Source organism: Oryza brachyantha, chromosome 2, assembly GCF_000231095.2.
Source record: "Oryza brachyantha chromosome 2, ObraRS2, whole genome shotgun sequence".
Classification (NCBI taxonomy): Eukaryota; Viridiplantae; Streptophyta; class Magnoliopsida; order Poales; family Poaceae; genus Oryza; species Oryza brachyantha.
The window spans coordinates 14,312,188-14,332,426 of NC_023164.2; the positions used below are offsets into that span (position 1 = coordinate 14,312,188).

The 20,239-nt window shown below is 37.5% G+C and overlaps 1 protein-coding gene and 1 pseudogene across 1 annotated transcript; both read left to right on the forward strand.

Annotated features, from left to right (window-relative positions):
- Positions 1-3,020: 3,020 nt before the first annotated feature.
- Positions 3,021-12,787, forward strand: LOC102702721 (annotated as a pseudogene).
- Positions 12,788-18,272: 5,485 nt separating this feature from the next.
- On the forward strand, positions 18,273-19,393 carry LOC107303529. The gene is made up of 2 exons (XM_015833127.2): positions 18,273-18,360; positions 18,658-19,393. The coding sequence occupies exon 2, from the start codon at positions 18,687-18,689 to the stop codon at positions 19,224-19,226; it is 540 nt and encodes a 179-aa protein (XP_015688613.2). The 5' UTR covers positions 18,273-18,360; positions 18,658-18,686; the 3' UTR covers positions 19,227-19,393.
- Positions 19,394-20,239: the final 846 nt, after the last annotated feature.

Consider the following 20,239-nt stretch of genomic DNA (forward strand, 5'->3'; position numbering starts at 1 on the left):
GATAACTTATGTGATTTGATATTCGTGTATTTTTAAAAGCATAGTACTTGGGTCAAAATTTCATGATAGCAACTTTCATATAAAAGACATAGATTTTAAGGTCTTTGTGAGGTATGAATGGGTAGTACAATTCCAGCTGTTGATCTAGTTAGGGGCAAGACAAGAAAAAATATAGTGTAATCGATGGTAGTGGTGTAATTACATAGGTAATTTAGTGGTAATTTTATTTAGTCACAATATCTTATCCATTGAATAATATCGTCTCGCTGATCGTGGCTTGTCTTCATACATAAATATTTCATCATAGGGCTTGTCCGCCATCAACGTCAAGGAGATAGATCGGCGTTGGATCGAAAATCATGATGTATTTGAAAATAAAATTTAAACTAAAGAAAATTACGCAAATCATGACATTGCCATGTAAAGCACATGTTTTGTTTCACTTCAACTATACAGACGCAGTACCTGTTGTTTCACTTAAACAATACCGACGCGGTATATTTTACAAATGTATGATTTTTTTGCTCTTTTGTAAAATTATTATTTTACCGTTGCTACCTAAATATCTATACTAGTACTTCAATATCTTTTATAGAGTAAAGCGCCGATCTTTATCCTTTTAAAATGCATTAATCAAGAAATATCTCATAAAAATATATTGCACACAATAATTATAGTTAAACTTCATTTATGTAACCATACGGACACTAAAAAAAACATTTTTTTTGGTCGTCGCGTGGCAAAACTCAACAATTATGTTGTGACTTGTGACCCACTGTCCGTAACACTGCTGGTGCATGAGTAACATGTACGTGTTACCCTTGTCAATTAGTACCGTGTCTTCCATAAAAAACAAGATGGTACTGTGGTATCACGAGATCAAAGTACGAGCTAGTACCAAGATTAACGCACCATTCATCTACAAAACTTTATAATTTTTCAAAAAAAAAACGCAGCACTTAAGTTGAAAATTATTGCTCAAAATATAGTCACTACTAGATAGAATGTCTAAATTTTAGAAACCACAGCAGGTACGGTGCATTGAATCATGGGTGTGAATGACTTGCTCTGCGATAATTGAAAACCATTGTTTTGTACCTAGATAACATAAGTCTTAGGACAATCTATACTTGATCTATTATCTAAATGCTAGAACTTAAGATGTTGTGGCTTTATGAGCTAAAAGAAAGATTTCATGATGCATTATTCGATTATCCAAAGGTTATAAATAATTAAGACGTACGGTAGGGCCATAGGACTAATGATCCAAAATAAGGGGTAGAAATTTGAGATGGCCTGGCATCGTTTGTGAAGGGAGAAATGCCATTAACTATAATTAGTTGGTTTAACTTAATTAATTAGTTGATGCCAACTATAGTCTATATAGAGATATACGATTTAGTGAGGTATTTGATGCTACCCTTCGTCTCTTCAAGTGCGTTAATAGTGGCGTACTCGTCGCTGTGTGCAGGTGTGGGTGTATCTATGTCTTACATGTAGTAAAATAAAAAGGGAACCTTGTATTTTTAGCTTGTTGTTTTATATTTTGTATTAATAAGTAATTGAAGTACATTTGCTAATTAATAGTTAAATTTTAGTTTCAACTTGAAAAGTTTCTGCTTAGTTCAAAAACAAAAGAAATTACATATATAGATAGATCTTCCTAGAAAGAACTATAATTTATTCTACTGTAAAAAAATGATGGTTGGAGCTTTATAGGTTTAATTTTTTATATTCCGTATATGATAAACTTCCATGTTTATGAATACAAGGTCCTATACTTGGGTCGGCAGGACGGCATCTGGCAGATGGCTATCACACTTGTTAATTAGTGCATATGATATGGGAATTTATTACTGTTATAGGACCTTATATACTTTACGCCAAAAGACTCGTTACCCTCAAGGTTTTAGATATAATTATGAGAAATCTTTACCCATCTACCCTAATCTATTCTCTTTCTCTCTTTATAGGATTCTTCATCTACGAGGAACAGAACAACCATACAATTATGTTGTTCTAATTATGAAAAAAATTTAATAGGTATTAAATTACATCTAAAAGAAAATAATCAGTTGCATGGCTTTCATCATGAATAGAACATAAGTCACAAAAGTATTATTGTCAACCTACTTTCTAACCATTCTTTTAGGAGTTTTGGAGCTGACCAAACTAGCCAAACAATTTTGAACTGTTCTCTAGCTCCTATAGGAGCTAGCTCGCACTGAAGTGTGAGTTTGGAGCTAAGAGATGAAATTCCTTAGCCCTACCAAACATGGCCTATAATAGAATTAGATCTATTAGATCCAAATTGAAGCCACATATGATCCATAATCACTTAGGTGTACTTTGTCGTCCTAAATAACTATACTTTTAGTATAAGAATTTATTTCATAAATACTATTTTTATAGCAGTATCTATAGACATCTTTAGTGCTGGCTCATTATTTTTTTCACTATAATAGAATTAGATCTATTACAAAAAAATTAAAGCCATGGATGATCTCTAACCACTTTAGTGTACTTTGCCCGCGCTCAGCAATGCATAGGCATAAGTTAACTAAGACCCCCTCGTTTTCTTTGCACAAGCTTGCTAAACTGCTAAACGGTGTATTTTTTACAAAAAGAAATTCTATAGGAAAGTTGTTTGAAAAAATCACATTAATATATTTTATATTTTTTGAATAATTAATAATTATTAATCATGTACTAATTAATTACTATGTTTTCTGTGTTCGGGGTAAGTTGCACCCTCTCTGCCGAACGCGGCCAAGACTATAGTTTTAGTTTAAGAATTTGTTTCATAAAGACTCATATTTTTAGAGCAGTATGCATAGAGATGATTAGGACCACTGTACCAGATCATCACTACTTCCTGCTCCTCCTCGTTTCTTCCCTGTATCGATGAAGGGCAAGATCGTTAATCTGCTCCAGAACTATTGTCTTTTTGTTTACCGACAAAGGAGTACTATTTATACACGCTGTGGCCATGGCAATAGCCAATAGGGCATTAACCCAGCAGAAGCTGCCACTCTAAAGCATACGAAGCCAGGAGAGATGACGAGTAGCATGCAGTCGCACCTGCACATCACCTTCCTCTCCTTGGGCTCACGAAAGCCCTGCAGAAGCTCCCATGGTGTAGCTTCCGCTGCGCCAAGAATCAGCAGCCGAGCACTGCCTAAGACGAAGACGACGCCCAAGGTTGATAGCAGGAAGGACCTCTCGAGCATGGGCCATGCAAAGTTTGAGCCTTCCATCTGGGGAGATTTCTTCCTCTCCTACTCCAACCCTCTGGCTGCCTCTGACAATCAGGTTTCAGGTTTTCTCTGTTAACATTCTGCAAATCTTCAGTGTCTCTCTGCCTGTATCTTTTGTTTGCAGTCAAATCGCAATAGTCCCTTGGCAGTAATGGAAAATGAAATAGGATGTTGTTCAGTAATAGAGAATATTATTTATGTTTCAGAATGAAGAATTTTCATATGATTTGTTTCTTATTATTTTCTGCAGAGAAGGATGGAAGAACGGGCAGAGTATCTGAAGAAAGAAGTAGCAAAGCTGATAGTGAATTCAAGAACCGGTAGCCTTTCGGAGGGACTGCATCTCATGTATGTACTGGAGCGTCTCTGTCTTGACCATCTATTCGAACAAGAGATTGCCGCTGTGCTCGATGAAATTAGCGATGCCGACGTTACTGGCTGTGAACTCCATACGGTGGCTCTCTGGTTTTATCTTCTCCGTAAACACCGACGCAGAGTTTCAGCAGGTAATTACTCTCGTTATTTCATATTACGAGACTTTTTAGATTTGTCTAGATTTATCAACATATTGATGTATATGTTTTATATATGTGTCCAATTCATTAGCATAAATATAAATCTAGATAAGCCAGAAAGTCTTATGACGTGAAACGGAACGAATACTAATTACTCTAATAACGAAGTCGTGACCAGGAGATAATTTTATTTGCCAATGATATTATTTGAGTAATAATACTAGAAAGCAGTGGTGCTAATTGGCTGAAAAGTATTCATAGATGGGCCATTTTTTCCTGCACAATTATTTCAATCCCAAAAATCTACTGCTTATTATAAAAAAGCCAATACTGTTTCTGCTGTCCGTTAGTCGATAGTGCGGTGTCCCAATCATGTAGATTACTCAAGTGATCAATCCAATTAGCAAACGAATAGAAGGTCCGGTGGATAAGGTGTTTATCTGCAGACGAGATGGCTAGAGGGCTAGAGTTTGAGTCCTGCTGGCTGCAGCGACGACGACCCCATCTCTTTAATTTTTCTTTTGGGGTGTTTAGTTGGTGAAATGAAAATTTTTGTATGTCACATCAGACGTTTGACCGGATGTCGGAAGGGGCTTTCGGACAAAAATGAGAAAACAAATTTCACGGCTGGCGTGGAAACTGTGAGACGAATCTTTTGAGTCTAATTAGTCCATCATTAGCGCATGTGGGTTACTGTAGCATTTATGGCTAATCACGTGCTAACTAGGCTCAAAAGATTCGTCTCACGATTTCTCACATAACTGTGCAATTAGTTTTTCGTTCTATCTATATTTAATACTCTATTTATGTGTCTAAAGTTTCGATGTGATGTTTTTGGGTGAAAATTTTTGGGAACTAAACAGCTTAGTTTTACCTGCAGTTCTTGACTTTTAGCTGCAGTGCCTTTTTTTTTTCTTTTAGCTGCTTTGAGATACGCATCCCAAGCACCTTTTCTACGTTTTATAAAGAAACCAAACCAAGAAATGTTTTGAATTCATATTCAATTCGGATTTCAGCTATCGTCCAGAGTTGCACAAGGACTTGTAAGGGGATAAGAAGGGAAAAGAAGAGAGAAGAAAAAGGAAAGAAGAAGGAGAAGAAGAAATGATAGAAAAGGAAAAAGAAAAGAGAAAATAAGTAGATTTGTAATAAATGAAATTAAAAGGTTCTGAGTAGCCATCACCATGCATGGTTTAAAATTGAATATTTGCATAAAATGAACAGATCAAAGGGTGTACGACTAAGAGAACTTGGTCGAAAATTGCTAGTAGTGTTCCGTGTGCCTCCATCCTCCTTTATAGTCAACATACTATCTATCTTATTTAATTTGATTATGATATTGAACACAATTTACTATTATCAAATATAAGCTTTTTGATACAACGAACGCTTACCAAAATAACTGTATGTTGACCACAATTTACTATTTCTGACTTGACGTGTAATTTATTTTTAAAACTTATTTTAAAATTAATTTTATCCTCGTCCAAGTGAGCCGATCAGGTTGCGTCGCCCATGTCACACGCACGATATGGGCATTCCATTGTCCGAGTAGTCTACCTTGAGTGGTTTGTGGCATTAATACAGTGGTGGTGTGTTCAGTTCATAACCGAAAGACTGTGAGTCCGGTCGTCGTCGGGAGGATGTTTTGTGTTTCTTTCTCTTTATTTGTAGCAGTTGTTTGTCCGAGACTTTTGTTTCAACCCGATTCACACTTGATCTTAGTAAAGATAAAGAAAAGCTTTGTACCTCAATGGTTAAAGACACTGGTCAGAGACCTAGATGTTGTTGGGTTCAAATCTTAGCATAGTCATATTTAATTTATTTTTTTCTTTTACTTGCCAAGTCAAGCGGCGATGCAATTTACCTTTAATTTTTTTAAAATAAAATGCAAATAGAAATATAATTAACAACAGAAATAAAAAAATCAAAGGAAGTATAACTTAGAGTACTTGGTTGAATATAGCATAACAGGGTATAGTGTGCCTCGATATTTCTCTGCGGTCAAAAGATCATCTATCTTATTTAATTAGTATATAATGTCGAGCATAACTTATTATTCTCAATGATAAGCTTTCTGACGCAACGTACTCAAACTAATTGCATGTTGACCATAATTTACTATTCCCTATTCGACGCACAATTTATTTTAATTTGCACAATTGAAATTAACTTGATCCGGTGCAACGCACGGGCATTTTTTCTAGTTAAAAAACATATTAGAAAAAGCTGGTGCCATTCGCAAATTAACTTTGATTTTGTATTCTAGATGTGTTTCTGAAGTTTAGAGATGAAACGGGAGCATTTGCGGCAGAAGACGCAAAGGACCTGCTAAGTCTTTATAATGCCGCTCATCTCAGGACACATGGAGAGACAATACTGGATGAAGCTATTTCCTTCACTAAAATGCATCTAAGATCATTGATGCCCAATGTTATTGAAGGGTCATTGGCCCATGACATAAAGTGTGCATTTGAGATCCCTCTCCCTAGAAGGGTTAGAATATATGAGGCCAAGTATTTTATGTCTACATATGAGAAAGAAGCTTCAGTGAACGAGATGATTATGGAACTTGCAAAGTTGAGCTACAATATCATGCAGATCCATCATCAGGAAGAGCTAAAAATAATTACAAGGTCATGTAACTTGTTTCCTAAAATTATGTTCCATATGAATGAAAATTAAAATATACTATCTATGTTCTATATTGTAAGATTTATCCATAAATCAATTCATATGTTTTATATATGTGTCCATATTCATTAGCATCTGTATGAATATAGGGTCAGAAAATCTTACGATATAAAACGGTGATAGTATTAACAACTCTACAAATGTACAGGTAGTGGAAGGGTCTGCAAGTTGAAACACGACTCTCATTTGCTAGAGATAGAGTTGTGGAATGCTACTTTTGGATAGCAGGAGTATATTTCGAGCCATATTACTCAAGAGGTCGAATAATATTGACAAAAGTGCTTGCCATTGTGTCCATTTTGGACGATATTTATGATGTCTATGGATCTCGAGAAGAGTGTGAACAGTTCACCAAATGCATAGAAAGGTTTGTATTCTCCCACGATATATTAAATTATTTATTTACCATGAATCCTGAGAGTAAGCAAAGCCATAAACTGTAATTCAAGTCAGAACATTATATATTATTCAATTGAAATTTGGACAACTGTAAAGAGATTTTTTTTTTTAGTAACAGCTCCACTTTCTATATGGAATTTTCCTATATATCCAAATTCGTTTAGAGAATAAATTTTATAATAATGATATTCCTTGTCAAGTACTCCCTCCTGTCAATATTATCTGTTGCTTCTGATACCAAAAAAGAACTAGTTACAAGTCATTTGCATGGTCCAAAATGACAAATACTTCCATCCGGATAGAGTAGTATTTCATTGAATTGTTGTATAGAATGTGTAAGCTCTATAGATAGGAATGATGTATTATTTAGTAGAAAATAAGCATGTCCTCTGTTTTTGACGTTCATTAATCATCTGCAGCTGGGACCCTAAGATGGGTATTTATCTCCCCGATCTTCTGAAATTTGCGTTTGAAAAAATTTTGGATACCTACCAAAACATTGAGGATGAGCTATTACTGGAAGAAAAATATCGAATGTCCTACCTAAAAAATTTTGTAAGTTATTTCTCCATGCAAATTTATTCCTTATATTAGGAATATCGAGATCTTAAAACTCTCTGAAGGTCTTACACCAATATGTTATACTACGTTACCTCTCAATTAGTACGTCAAAGCTAGCTGGCACTTGCATAAAACAGAGTAAGGCCGCGTTCGTTTGTGAGTAAAGGGTGTTAGTTATCCGGCGCGAAAAACGTAGTAATAGATTAGTACATAATTAATTAATTATTAATTATAAAAATATAAAATAGATTAATACGATTTTTTAAACAACTTTTCTATAGAAAATTTTTGCAAAAATACACCGTTTAGCAGTTCAGGACGCGTGCGTACGAAAAACGAGGGAATACAGGGATAAGTAATAGGCAGCCGAACGCAGCCTAAATGTGTTGAGTTATAAGGGCATTCACACCCCATAATACTAGATATAGTTTCCATAAACTCCCCATCATCAAGAAACTAGTACTAGACACTACTCTTCCAATGCAAACACTATTATTCCATACTTCAATTTAATGCTACTTATCTCACATGATATCTTGGATGTTGTGTAGAAACCATGTCTCATGCAAGACATGATTTTATTTTCTTTTCCCATTTATTCACTTGTCACATCATCTTTCATCCTAGATGACAACTTATTTAATGTTATGGACACCATCCTAGTCATTAGGTTGGGAATGCCCTAAGTGTGGTGCCATCATTGGCTTTTGAACCGGTACAAACAATTAGTAACAGTTACAAAATTTGTTGGTGGCATAAATTTCACAAAAGGAACCACGCATTATATACTCATTTGACGGTGTTTTCTATCGGTAGGGCTAGTGAGGTTTGGGTTGTTGTTTATGTAGCAGTGAAGGTACCATAAATTTGTTCTAACTGAATGATGTCCCGCGTTATGATACGGAACGCATGATAAATGTATACTCCCTTCAGTTCCATCGTATTTGTTGTTTTGGACAAGGATATATATGGTCTTCAAAAATAACATTAACCATTATTTTATGCTATATATATATACACACACACATAAAATAAATATATTTTATTGAATTCCCTTTAAAGATTTATTTATACCTACGGTCACCATTCTTCTAAATTAAATATTGCAAAAAATTATTCATAGTTAAAGTAAAAGTTTGGGTTTAGTCTTGTCCAAAACGATATGTATTATGGAAGTTGAATGATGGGTAAATATGTGAAACTATCGTAGAAATGATGTAGGAGATGATTATTTAACATGATTGCATAAGCTCTAGACTCTAATAAATTGTAGTAGATGGTGTGCAATGCTTGTATGAATTTAGGATAAATTAATAGCATAGTCGATGATGTGACATATTTGCATTTAGCTTTAGAGCTTGTAGGTTCTAGCCCTGTCATGAATTGCAAGTATCGATATCGTTCCAAAACCACATGAGCTCATCATTTAGTGCAAGGTTAAAACTTAAGGCGCTATGGATGGAATTTAAAGGTTTGTGTCGACGATCTGGATCGGCAATAATATGTAGGGTAGCTAACGAGGTGCATAAGTCGATGGTTAGATGAAGACATGGGGTTACTCATGTTCAAGATCTCAATATACGAGATAACACCCTACTCCTACTTGGTTATTGTATTCGGTTGAATATATGTGTCTTCCCTTGGGGGTGTCACTATCCTCCTTATATAGCGAGGGACATGGTTATAGATAGAGACCTAATCTGATAATACTAAGATCTACCTGACCTAGATACAGTAGGATCCAGTAATCCTAGCATGCAATCTAGATATTATCAAACTTCTAACCAACCTAGTACAACATAACATTGCTTTTTTATTCGGTACCCCTAACCTATATGGATATGTAAATATTACGTACAGCAGTCCCTGGAGTCATACATAGCCAGGCAAATCATCCGTGTAGATTGCTGATCATCTGGTGTATCTTTACATGATATGCTTGATGTTTTCCGAGTGCTTCCCGAGTGTTTTTCAAGTGATCTCGAGTACTATGTGATGATTGTAGAGGCTGTAAGGGCTCCAAAGAAATAATAAAGATAGGTGCATGCATACTAGGTATAGCCCACGACTCTATGCTTAAATAGGAAATTTAAACATATAGTCTAACAAAGACTAAAAATTTAGATGCATCAAAGATAGAGTCTAATAAGGACATTTAACCTAGGCATCCTCGAAATATCGAGCATCCTGACTCGAGCAACACTGTTCTAAGTGTTTTCAAACCCAAGTGGTACCAGCTCGAGTTACTCTCTCTTGAGTGATTTGAACCTGAGTGATTTGGTGATAAATAATTATTGTGTCTCCTCAAATAGGTAATTGAAAAACTATCCTGCCCAAGCAGTAGATGATGCCTATTGAGCATAATCATAACGGACGAGTAGTTGGCGCCGAGTTAATGGGCTTTACTCAAAATCAAGCATGGCCTTACTAGTGCATTAAATGTCCTGGGTGTAATCAGACAACGCATGCATTTTCAACAGAAAACCAACTGTTGGTCCATTTTGTGGACACGCTGCTGATACCCTAATTGAGAGACATTGTGAATTTTATATTACAGTTTAGGTTGCCCATAAAATCACAACGTTCTCGTTGACATGTTATTAACTAAGCCAGCACCGAGCTTTAAGCATCAACCCGTTAGGCCCACGGAAGAACACAATAACACTTGGTCAATTTTAGAGATTTGGAGTCGTCGAACCGCTTTTTCCGATGTTTTTGCCATAGGTGCGTCAGAGCACCTGAATCGCAGTAGTCGATCTCGAGGCCCAACTTAAAGCAGTCGAGGCTACCATGGACCGGTTCGCTTCTACAACCTTGGTGGTCTTTGGGTCCCTCGAGACTATGATGACCAGCTTCAATTCCACGTCGGCCGATGAAATTCTTCAGAAGCTTAAAGAGGTATTCGGGCACGTAGCCAAGGAGATGAGGAACACAACGAAGGTTGTGGCTTGCCAAGCCTTCGCGATAATGAAATCCCTTTAGTACTTTGCGGTATTTGCGGCAATGAAATAGACCTCTCAGCCACTGTCGAAGTATTTGCGGTCGATTGTGACTTGGAGAAGGCGTTAGCACTAATGGAGGAGGCACAAGCCAGCAGCGACTCCATAGTCTCGACCCGTGATCTGTAGATAGCAGATGTAGTCATTAGCAGTAATCTGTCCTATGTCAGACTTTTGTTTTTTTTTTGAACGTGATGTCAGACTTTTGTTTCGACTACAATGTAAATTATTTTATTTTGCTATTGCTTTAAATCTTTATCCTCATTTTAGATCTCGCAATCTGAAATGAGTTGTATAAACTCATATTGTGTACCCATACCGAAAACCCCCGAGTAGATTTAGCCAGCACAGAGCATAGAATATTACTGATTCGGTACGGTAAGTAGGGTTTAGCAGCGAAGCTTATTTAGCTTAAAAAGTAGAGACCTAATCTGATAAGACTAAGCTCTACCCAACCCAAATAAGGTAGGATCCAGTAATCCCGACATGCGATCTAGATATTACCAAACTTCTAACCGACCTAGTACAAGATAATATTCTCTTGCTATTTGGTACCCGCTAACCTATACGGATATGTACAGATTATGGATACCTTAGTGCAGGCATCCCACAGTTTATATGATAGTTCCAGCTGTCTATCTAAATTTTCCACTTTTGAATAATCCTGCAACTCTACACAATATCCAAAACATGATATCCAAAATTTATAGAAAAAAATGAGAGATGCCCATTTCGAATATGTTTGGAATTCAACAATATATATAGTTAGATTTTAAAAAAATCATTTTTCTTCTTTCTTAAAGTTAAGAAAATGGTTCTCTGGCTACAATTTTTGTTTATTGGAAATAGCAAGAATATGTTTCAACCATTAGAAGTAAGAGAAAGGCAATACAACCAATCAACCATAGTAAAACAAAGAGAAAATCTAACAAATGCCATTGACAAATACAAAATTCTAAGAAATGATATCGACTAGTGCAAGTTCTGGGAAATGTCATCGTAGAAATGAATTTTTCGAAGAAATGTCATCGCCGTTAGGGTTCCGTTAGCATTTCTCCGTTAAGTTTTATAGTGTGAACAGTGTATTTAGCGATAAAAATGGACGGAACCCTAACGACGATGGCATTTCTCAGACAAATTCGTTTGTACGATAGCATTTCCTGGAACTCGCACTCGTCAATGACATTTCTTAGACTTAGATGTTTGTCAGTGGCATTTTTTAGATTTTCTCTAAAACAAAAGGTAAGAAATAGAAAATAAAAGGTGAGGACAAAATGGTCATTTCCCTTTTATCCAGGATGTGTGGTTTTAATTTCTTATATACTTGGAGTTCTTGACATTTGCGATGTTGATTTTTGTTGGGAGACCTTTACGGTGGTATTATCCAAATCTTGTTTCTTTCATAGGCCACTGCGAAAAATCTACATTATGAAATTTGACCTTTCAAACTCTTTTTACATGTGGATGGTAAGCATATTGTCTATGTTATATATACGCAGACAATAGATCTGGTTAGAGCATACAACAAGGAGGTGAAATGGCGTGAAGAAGGTTATGTTCCAGCAACCATTGATGAACATTTGCAGGTTTCAGCAAGGAGTGGGGCGTGTCACCTACTTTCTTGCACTGCGTTTGTAGGGATGGATTATATAGCTACAAAAGATTGTTTTGATTGGGTATATAATGTACCCAAAATAGTGCACGCACTCTGTATAATCTTGAGGTTGTCCGACGATCTCAAGTCATATGAGGTAAATAATGCTTATTTTTTAAAGTTTGATGGATATTACATTTCTAAAACTATAATAAAGACCTATGATCTTTCGTATTTTTATAAATAATTGGCTACATTGCTCAAATAATTACTTAATTATAATAATATTTTTCCATTGATTAAATTTTAATGAGGGATTTTCTCCTGCAGCGGGAGAGATTGACTTCACATGTAGCGTCGACAATAGATAGCTGCATGAAGGAACACAGCATTGCCATTGAAATAGCACGTGAGAAGATACATGTACTGATAGAGGAGTCATGGAAAGATTTCAATGACGAATGGTTGGATTCTAGTAATACTCAACCAATGCAACTCATGGAAAGAATATTCAACCTAACAAGGACGATGGAGTTCATCTATAAGAAAGATGATGCATATACAAATGGCCACACCATAAAGGATAATATCCACTCATTATTCGTGGATCCTGTAATGATGACCTAATTGGTCACATTTTACATGTGCATGTATGTAATTTGTAGGCTATGGTTTGGTCATAACGAACAATAACAAAAGAAAAGAAATTATGATACTCGATCTTGAATCTCATGTAAACACATATGCCTATTGTTACCATCTCAAATTGCACCACTCATTATAAATCTTTAGTTTTCATAACCCACGGTCAACAGTAACTAAATTTATCATGAGCCAGCAGTTGTCGAATGCCAATCCAAAAATAACAATTGCCTGATCACACATCTCTCCAATTTCGCTATCCATTCGACCATAATGTAACATCCCAAAGATTTAACTACCGGTTTAAGTGGTCATACAATATAATTTGAGTCAAAGGGCGGAAGTTCTATAACTTTTATGTTGACAAAAATATTTTATTGTTTCTAATGTATAAAAAAATCGGTAGAAGTAACTTGTCTAAAAGCATGATAATGAGGTAAGGTAAATAGTAACTATATCTCTGTATAAATTTCTTTAACAATAGTTGTAGTTGTAACACCTAGGGATGGATTTACAATACGGGTTATGGGGTCTTGAGCCTCTACTACCAACTCTCAGACTATAGAGACCTCCCTAAGTCCCTACTAAAAAATTTCTGCCATAGATACATGGAGACATGCGTTTGACTCGATGGTCTAGTTTGTTCAGTCACCACTATAATTTGTTCATGAATATTCATACTCTCCTTTGAGGCACACTAAAGAGTCGGATCTCCCTCGATCCCTTGCCTCACCAAGCTATCAACTAGGGCCGCGTTCCTTAGGTAGAGGGGTAAGTTAACTTACCCGGCACGAAAAATATAGCAATAGATTAGTACATTATTAATTAATTGTTAATTATTAAAAAAAATATGAAATAGACTAATATAATTTTTTAAAGCAACTTTACTATAGAACATTTTTACAACATATACACCGTTTAGCAGTTCGGGAAGCGTGCGCGCGGAAAACAAGAGGGATAAGATAACTTACATGCACTGCCGAACGCGACTAGGAGGGAGTTTTGATCTTCAAGTCTACTCCAAGGGAAACACATTTTCAAGAGGTCACCAAGATAACAACTCCAACAATGTGCTCCCATCTTCGATATTACTTGCTCTACCAAGAAAGCTCCTAGAGAAAAGATCATATCTACTATGTTACCTATTTCCTTGCGGAAGTAAGGATGATATTCACAATATTCCTAGAAAATCACATGGTTGAAAGCTCAGGGTTATGCTTAACCGGCTAGGAAAAATCCCTCAATAATAACAAGCATGAATAAAGGCCAAACGTTGATCACAAGTGCTCCAACCAAACATCCATAGGTCTCTCCTCACAAGGTCCAAAAGAACACTCACTCACAAGAAGATTTTGGCTCAAGAATCAAGAAGTGAGTGAATAGCAACCCTTGCTAGCATAAAGGAATAAGGTAGAAAGGTGTAACATACATCCACTCAGAATGGGGGAAAGAGAAGTTATATACCCCCTTTCTTTCCAAACTAGTCATTCTGACATTCAAACCTTGGATACTCCGGTCTACCAGACAGAGAAATCTGACTAGTGTCTCTGGTCCCTCGGACCAGATAGTCCGGTACAAATTCTATGTTCATAAACAAAAAAAATTTCTACAAAAGTGTATAGTTCCTTAAACCGAATTCTCTAGTACAAGCTTTCTGTTTGATAGAGCTAGCTGACCGGGAGTGTCCAGTAGTTTCACCAAAAATACTCCTACCTCTTGAATGTGCTGAAACCAAAACCCAAGTGCATGTGGTGGTTCGTGACTCTCCATATAAAGCTAGGAAATTGATTTGAGCACATGGTCACTTTTGCCGGCCTTAATTGAAGCACATATTGATAGTTGGACAAACCCAGGACCCAATAAAAGAGAAAATTTACAATAAGGAGTCCCGAGTCCTTCGCCTTTTGTTTTCTTTTGGGTGAGAATCCCTTTTTCAACTTGCAAATACATATGGAGACTAAACACCTGCACTTTCATATATAAACATGTTAATCACCTAAATATCTTATCACAAGTCAACCAAAACCTACAAGAGGGACCTAAATGTACTTTCAAAACTGAGTATACACTAACCTCCTTAAACTTGTGCGTAAATATCATCTAGGTTTATAAACTTAAAAAATGCATGGTTATACCTCTAAACTTGCCAAGTATCAAGGCCTATGAAAAATTCGACGTAGTGTCCCACATGGACACTAATATTGCATCACCATCAACCCTGCACTCACTGACAAAAGGGTCCTACCCATAATTTTATTTCCCATTCATTTTCCTTTTTTGCTCTTTTCCTTTTCTCTTGTTTCTTATCTCTCCTTCCTCCAGGTCTATCGACTTCTTATTTCTCCAAACCTCCAATGTAGTGTGTGTCCACCAAAGCAAGTTTTCAAATCTCTGTTCCTTGGTTGAGATTGAGCTTGACATGGGCCACCTACACACAATACATAAGAAAGTCCATTGTGTTGCTCGCCTCGACTTGGCCTCACTACTCCTCTCGAGGCATGCGAACACCACACCCCTTCCCTCATTCGTTGGCTTCTAGAAGGCAATCTAATGTACCATCAACACCTACACCGTGCTCGCGGCTTACCACCACCTTGAGTGGATGTGGTGGCTATGCACTTAGAAAGGACTTGGGTGGACTCAATGGTAGGTGTCACATCAACTAAAATATGAGTACGAGTCAGTTATGCCCTACGCACATAGGGTTTCTTTTCTCCTTCTCCGTCGTAAGTGGTCAAACAATTTAGTTTCTTCTTGTTTGGTGATGGTGCCAAACCTCAGCCTCGAGTTTCTCTGGCTCTCTCCTTCTCAAGATCATGGTCAGGAAGCCAAGCACTACGGAGGTTGTCCTGCTCCTTGGGCCTGACCATGGGTAGGGTTTGTGGACATGCAACATTAACATCCATGTGGCACGACACATCAAATTTTAGATCAGCATCGACACATTTAGCAAGTTTAGTAACATATATGACACACGTACATAAGTTTAAGAATACTGAGTACATTTTACGTTAAACAAAATAATAGGCATGGATGATTGGAGAATCTATCACTTGTGCAGATATAATAGGGACAATTACATAACTGGTCCTACTTTAGAGTCTAATTATAGATTTAGCCCTGTTTTTTCAGTTTGTAGATTTAGCCCTGGTTTTCAAAATCGAAGCTTCCGTTTGGCTCTACTGTTAAACAACCGTCAACAGTGTAAAGAGAAAAAAAAAGACAAAAACACACGAAATGACAGCAATACCCCTGTCTACTCTAACCCAATCTGCACTCTCCTCTCCCTCCCGGTTAGAAGCTAGGGTTCACTGGTTGGTTCAGGTGGGCGGCGAGCAGGCCGGCGCGTGCGACGGCAAGGTCGCGCGGCGGCGCGGCGGCCAGCAGACACCGCGCGCGGGGCGACGAGAATCCGCAGATCCGGTGGCGTAAGGGCGAGCTGATTGGGAGCGGCGCATTCGGGCAGGTCTACCTCGGGATGGATCTGGACACCGGCGAACTCCTCGCAGTAAAGCAGATGAGGGCGGTTTCAGATGCAGGATTAGGTTTAATTTTTTCTGTTCGGAGTTTTGGTGGTGTTTGGCATATTGATTAGCTCTTTTCTTCTATTTGCTTGCTCCAGGTCTTGATCGGGAGCAACAATGTTGCAACGAGGGAGAAGGCCCAGGTGAGCAACTATCATGCAACTGGCCTTTTATTTGGCTAGAAAAGCAAAAAAAAAAAAAAAAGGAAAGAGAGAGGCATTTGAGCTAACATAGATCGCTACGTGGTTTTGTCTATTATGGTTAGGCACACATAAGAGTGCTTGAAGAAGAAGTGAAGCTCCTTAAGAACCTGTCAATTAATTTGTGTGACCGTGGACTTGTTATGTGCTGATTTGTGTGGCTGTGGACTTATGTGTTGATTTGTAGGCTGTTAGACATGATTATGTGTTATTTTTACATGAACATTCTTGTATATTTGTTTCATTGTTTGCAATTTCGAAATTTTTAGGTCATATGCTGTCAAAATTTTGTAAAAAGACAGACAAAACTATGTTAATTTTGTTTAGCACAATTTTTTTCACATTTTAGTCGAATGTATTTTAAACTTAGTCAAATTTATCAAACTTCAATCAAATAACAATTAATACCAACTCAAATATGTTAAATACAAGTTAAATATTACAAATATGGGTCTTAAAGTACACACATGTGTAAAAACATAGCCAAATATCCAAATAGTACTAACAAAACAAGGTCAAATGTGCAAGGGTAAAGACGTCCATTTTTTCTCACTTAACATCGTTAACATGACTTAAGGGAGTAGAGCCAAAAGTAAGCTTCGATTTTAAAAAAGCAGGGCTAAATATGTAAATAGAAAAAACAATGCTAAATACGCAATTGAACTCCAAAGTAGAGTACTTATGCAATTGCCTCGAAACGAAATTACGGTGGCAAAATCGAGTGCATATGTTCGTGCATGTCAATTTATTAGACAAGCATATGTAAAAAAGTAACACACTGGTACATGTTGCGCATACTCTAGCAGATCAATCTAGTCTGCAGGAAATTCCCGGTAAATTTCCATGCAATAGCATCTAATATTAAATAGTCAACCAATAAATGAACACTCCGAATGCACTGCAGATGCTGCGTGCTACTACATTTTTTTTATTTTTTAAAAATATTTTGCCGACGGTGTTGAGCTCGATGGTGATGTTATTGTATTATACCTTTCGTCTGAAGGTGAAAAGGATCTGTATACGTGGTGGCAGTGACATTTACTGACAAGAAAAAATGCAGTAGCACAGGGTCTCCTTAATTAATCTGTGTTATAACATCACTGACTTGATGATGATGTGTATGTCTGTGTGGAGGTCTCCCGTACTTCACCAGGAGTTCAAACAGTGCAGAAAAACTGAATAAATCAAACAAATAAGTACAAGAATTTCCTGCAGCTAATTAATCTCACTTGAATATCGATAACAAAGTGAAATAGTTACACACGTCTGGCCAGAAACAAAAAGGTTGCTGCTAAACATTTGTAAATTTCACTTCGATTTTCTGAACAGTATTCTAAAACACTTTCAGATGTGTTAGATAATGTGAAACGAGACCAATCTGCTTTTATATATCATCATTCTTGTCTTTTCGCTTCTACTCATACTTATAAAGTAAAATTTAAATTTTTAATCTTAAATTTATAGTTAATTTTAGGTTTTTATTCACTGAAGCTTATTTACCCGTCTTGTCTTTTAGACCACTAAAAATATATATAAATATATATAATAAAAGTTTTATTATTAAAATATTTTTTGTTTGTAAATATATTGTTCGAAAAAAGCCAAACAAACAACCATGTGATTCTCACGTTTCTTAACACACAAAACAAACAGACAAATTTCACGGAAGATATACACGTCACAATTAGGACGCGAGTAGTTTCCCCCTCATTACGGGAAGTGTTTAACAATACTACACAGTTGTGTGTGATCATAATCAATATGCCGTCATGTTGATGTTCCTGAACATTTCCAACGGCACCGTCCTTCCACTCTAAGCTTTGTCCGATCTCCAAAACTTAAACCCTACAAATACTGCCATAGCAACCATGCAAGCATTCCAGGTTTCCAGTGCAACCATATTCACTCATCCACCATTGCTAGAGCTCTGTTGCTCGATCACTCTCGTTCTCAGCTTCTCTCTCCGATTTAAAACGTAAGGTGTTTTAAACTTCTTAGCTCTGTTCTTCCATGTTTACGATAACTAGATAAGTTGCTGAATATTGTACTACTTCTCCACACATAGTGAATTAATGTTTTCTTCTGTATCAAATTTTGATATCTCGTAATACCTTAGAAATTCAGAGATCATATCTTTGTTTTCTTTTAGTGAATTAATCAAGGTTATTCAAAGAGGGGAGGAAGCATCATTTAAAAAAAATCGAGGACCTTAAATTTTTCTAATGGAACAGTAAAGTTAATAATTTAAGCCATTTGCTTAATCCATATGCAGAAATCTGGAAAACAGGGAGACGGCACTCCATGAAGCTGTCGAGCTGCGCCTGCGCGAGAGGCCTCCTGCTCTTCATCTCGACCAAGAAGGCCAAGGCCATGGTCGCCGTCGTCGTGTCCGTCGTGGCCAAGTGCAGGGAGCTCTGGGAAAGGCTGCTCGTCGTCACGACGGGCTCCGGCTGCGCCGCCGCCGGCGACGACGGCGGCTACTACTTCGGCCGGAGCTACGAGTTCTCGTGCTCCGCCACCCCAGTCGTCTTTGCTCCGGCGAAAGGCGGCGGCGGCCGGCGTCGTCGTGACCGCGGCCGCTGCCTGCCGCCCTGGGTGGGAGGACGCAAGCAGGCGAGGGAGATGCTGATGGAGACGAGTGCGGCGGCGATGGGTAGCCCCGGGCCGGTCGCCGCCGGCCGGGAATGCTCGCCGCCGGAGCGGTCGCCGCAGTGCTGGAGGGAGCAGGAGATCGACGGCCTGGCCGAGGAGTTCATCAGCCGGTTCTACGACCAGCTGAGGTCGCAGGTGGCGGAGGAGCGGCGGCTGGGGTGGAAGACGCCGCCGTCACCGTCTCCATGACTGCACGGCTCTGCGCGTTCAGGATCACCGATTCACCGTGCAACGTAAACTACTCCACACTGGTGTGTACGTGCGCGAGTGACTTATGTGTTTTCTTCGGTTTCTTTCACGAGAGAGGGTTCGTTGGTGCAGTTTTGAATTTTTTTTTTATCTTTATGTCTTCTTGTGCGGGCATAGATCCTATGTAATTATGTCAATAGTTATGTCAGTATCATTATATCTACTAATATGTGGATCTTATCTTTATATTGTTATATCGTTTACATAATGGTAGAGGATATGAATCCTACGTATGCATTTAGGAATGGTTTCTTTAGCTAAATGGAGCGTTTGATTACTCCTAATTTGGCTGCCTATATAACTGGACGCTGTTTGTTCATTTTCGTAGATAGGTTCTCGTGTAAATGATAGTATAAATATATTGCTGGTTAAATAAAAAGCGCATGTAAACACACTACTGTGCACATAGGGTTTGCACAACCGGGTCAAATACCAACCGAGGGTCGGTATTTGATCCCTTGTGAATCGTTCATAACTCTCTGATTATCACTAAAATTTTATAGTATTCTTTATCAAATAGGTCGTTTTTTGTCGAAATTTATGAAATCGTATGTACGGAGGAACATATTGAATTTTGTTCTGGATTATGTTGCAAAAGTATGAGGAGGACGAATAAATAATGTAGCACACAAGCCATTGTCTAGAGATAATGGTTAGTGGTTAGGTACTGTTCGCCAATAGTAGATGGAGATTTAACAATAAGATTTACTTTTAATAATAGCTTCCCATCAGAATTTCCGGCGGCTAGAATTATCAATTTTCTACCCTATAGTTTTAAGTGACACTTTGATTTGTAAAATTGAAATAGGAATTTTGTAGGATATAAATGATCCTTTGAAGCAAATGATTAGGACTTAACAATCCCACGAAATTTATATGAAATTGATGAAAAGGAGATTTTAGAGGAAGGTTAGGAAAACTTTTCTTGAAGCATTATCTCTTCTCTAATTCAT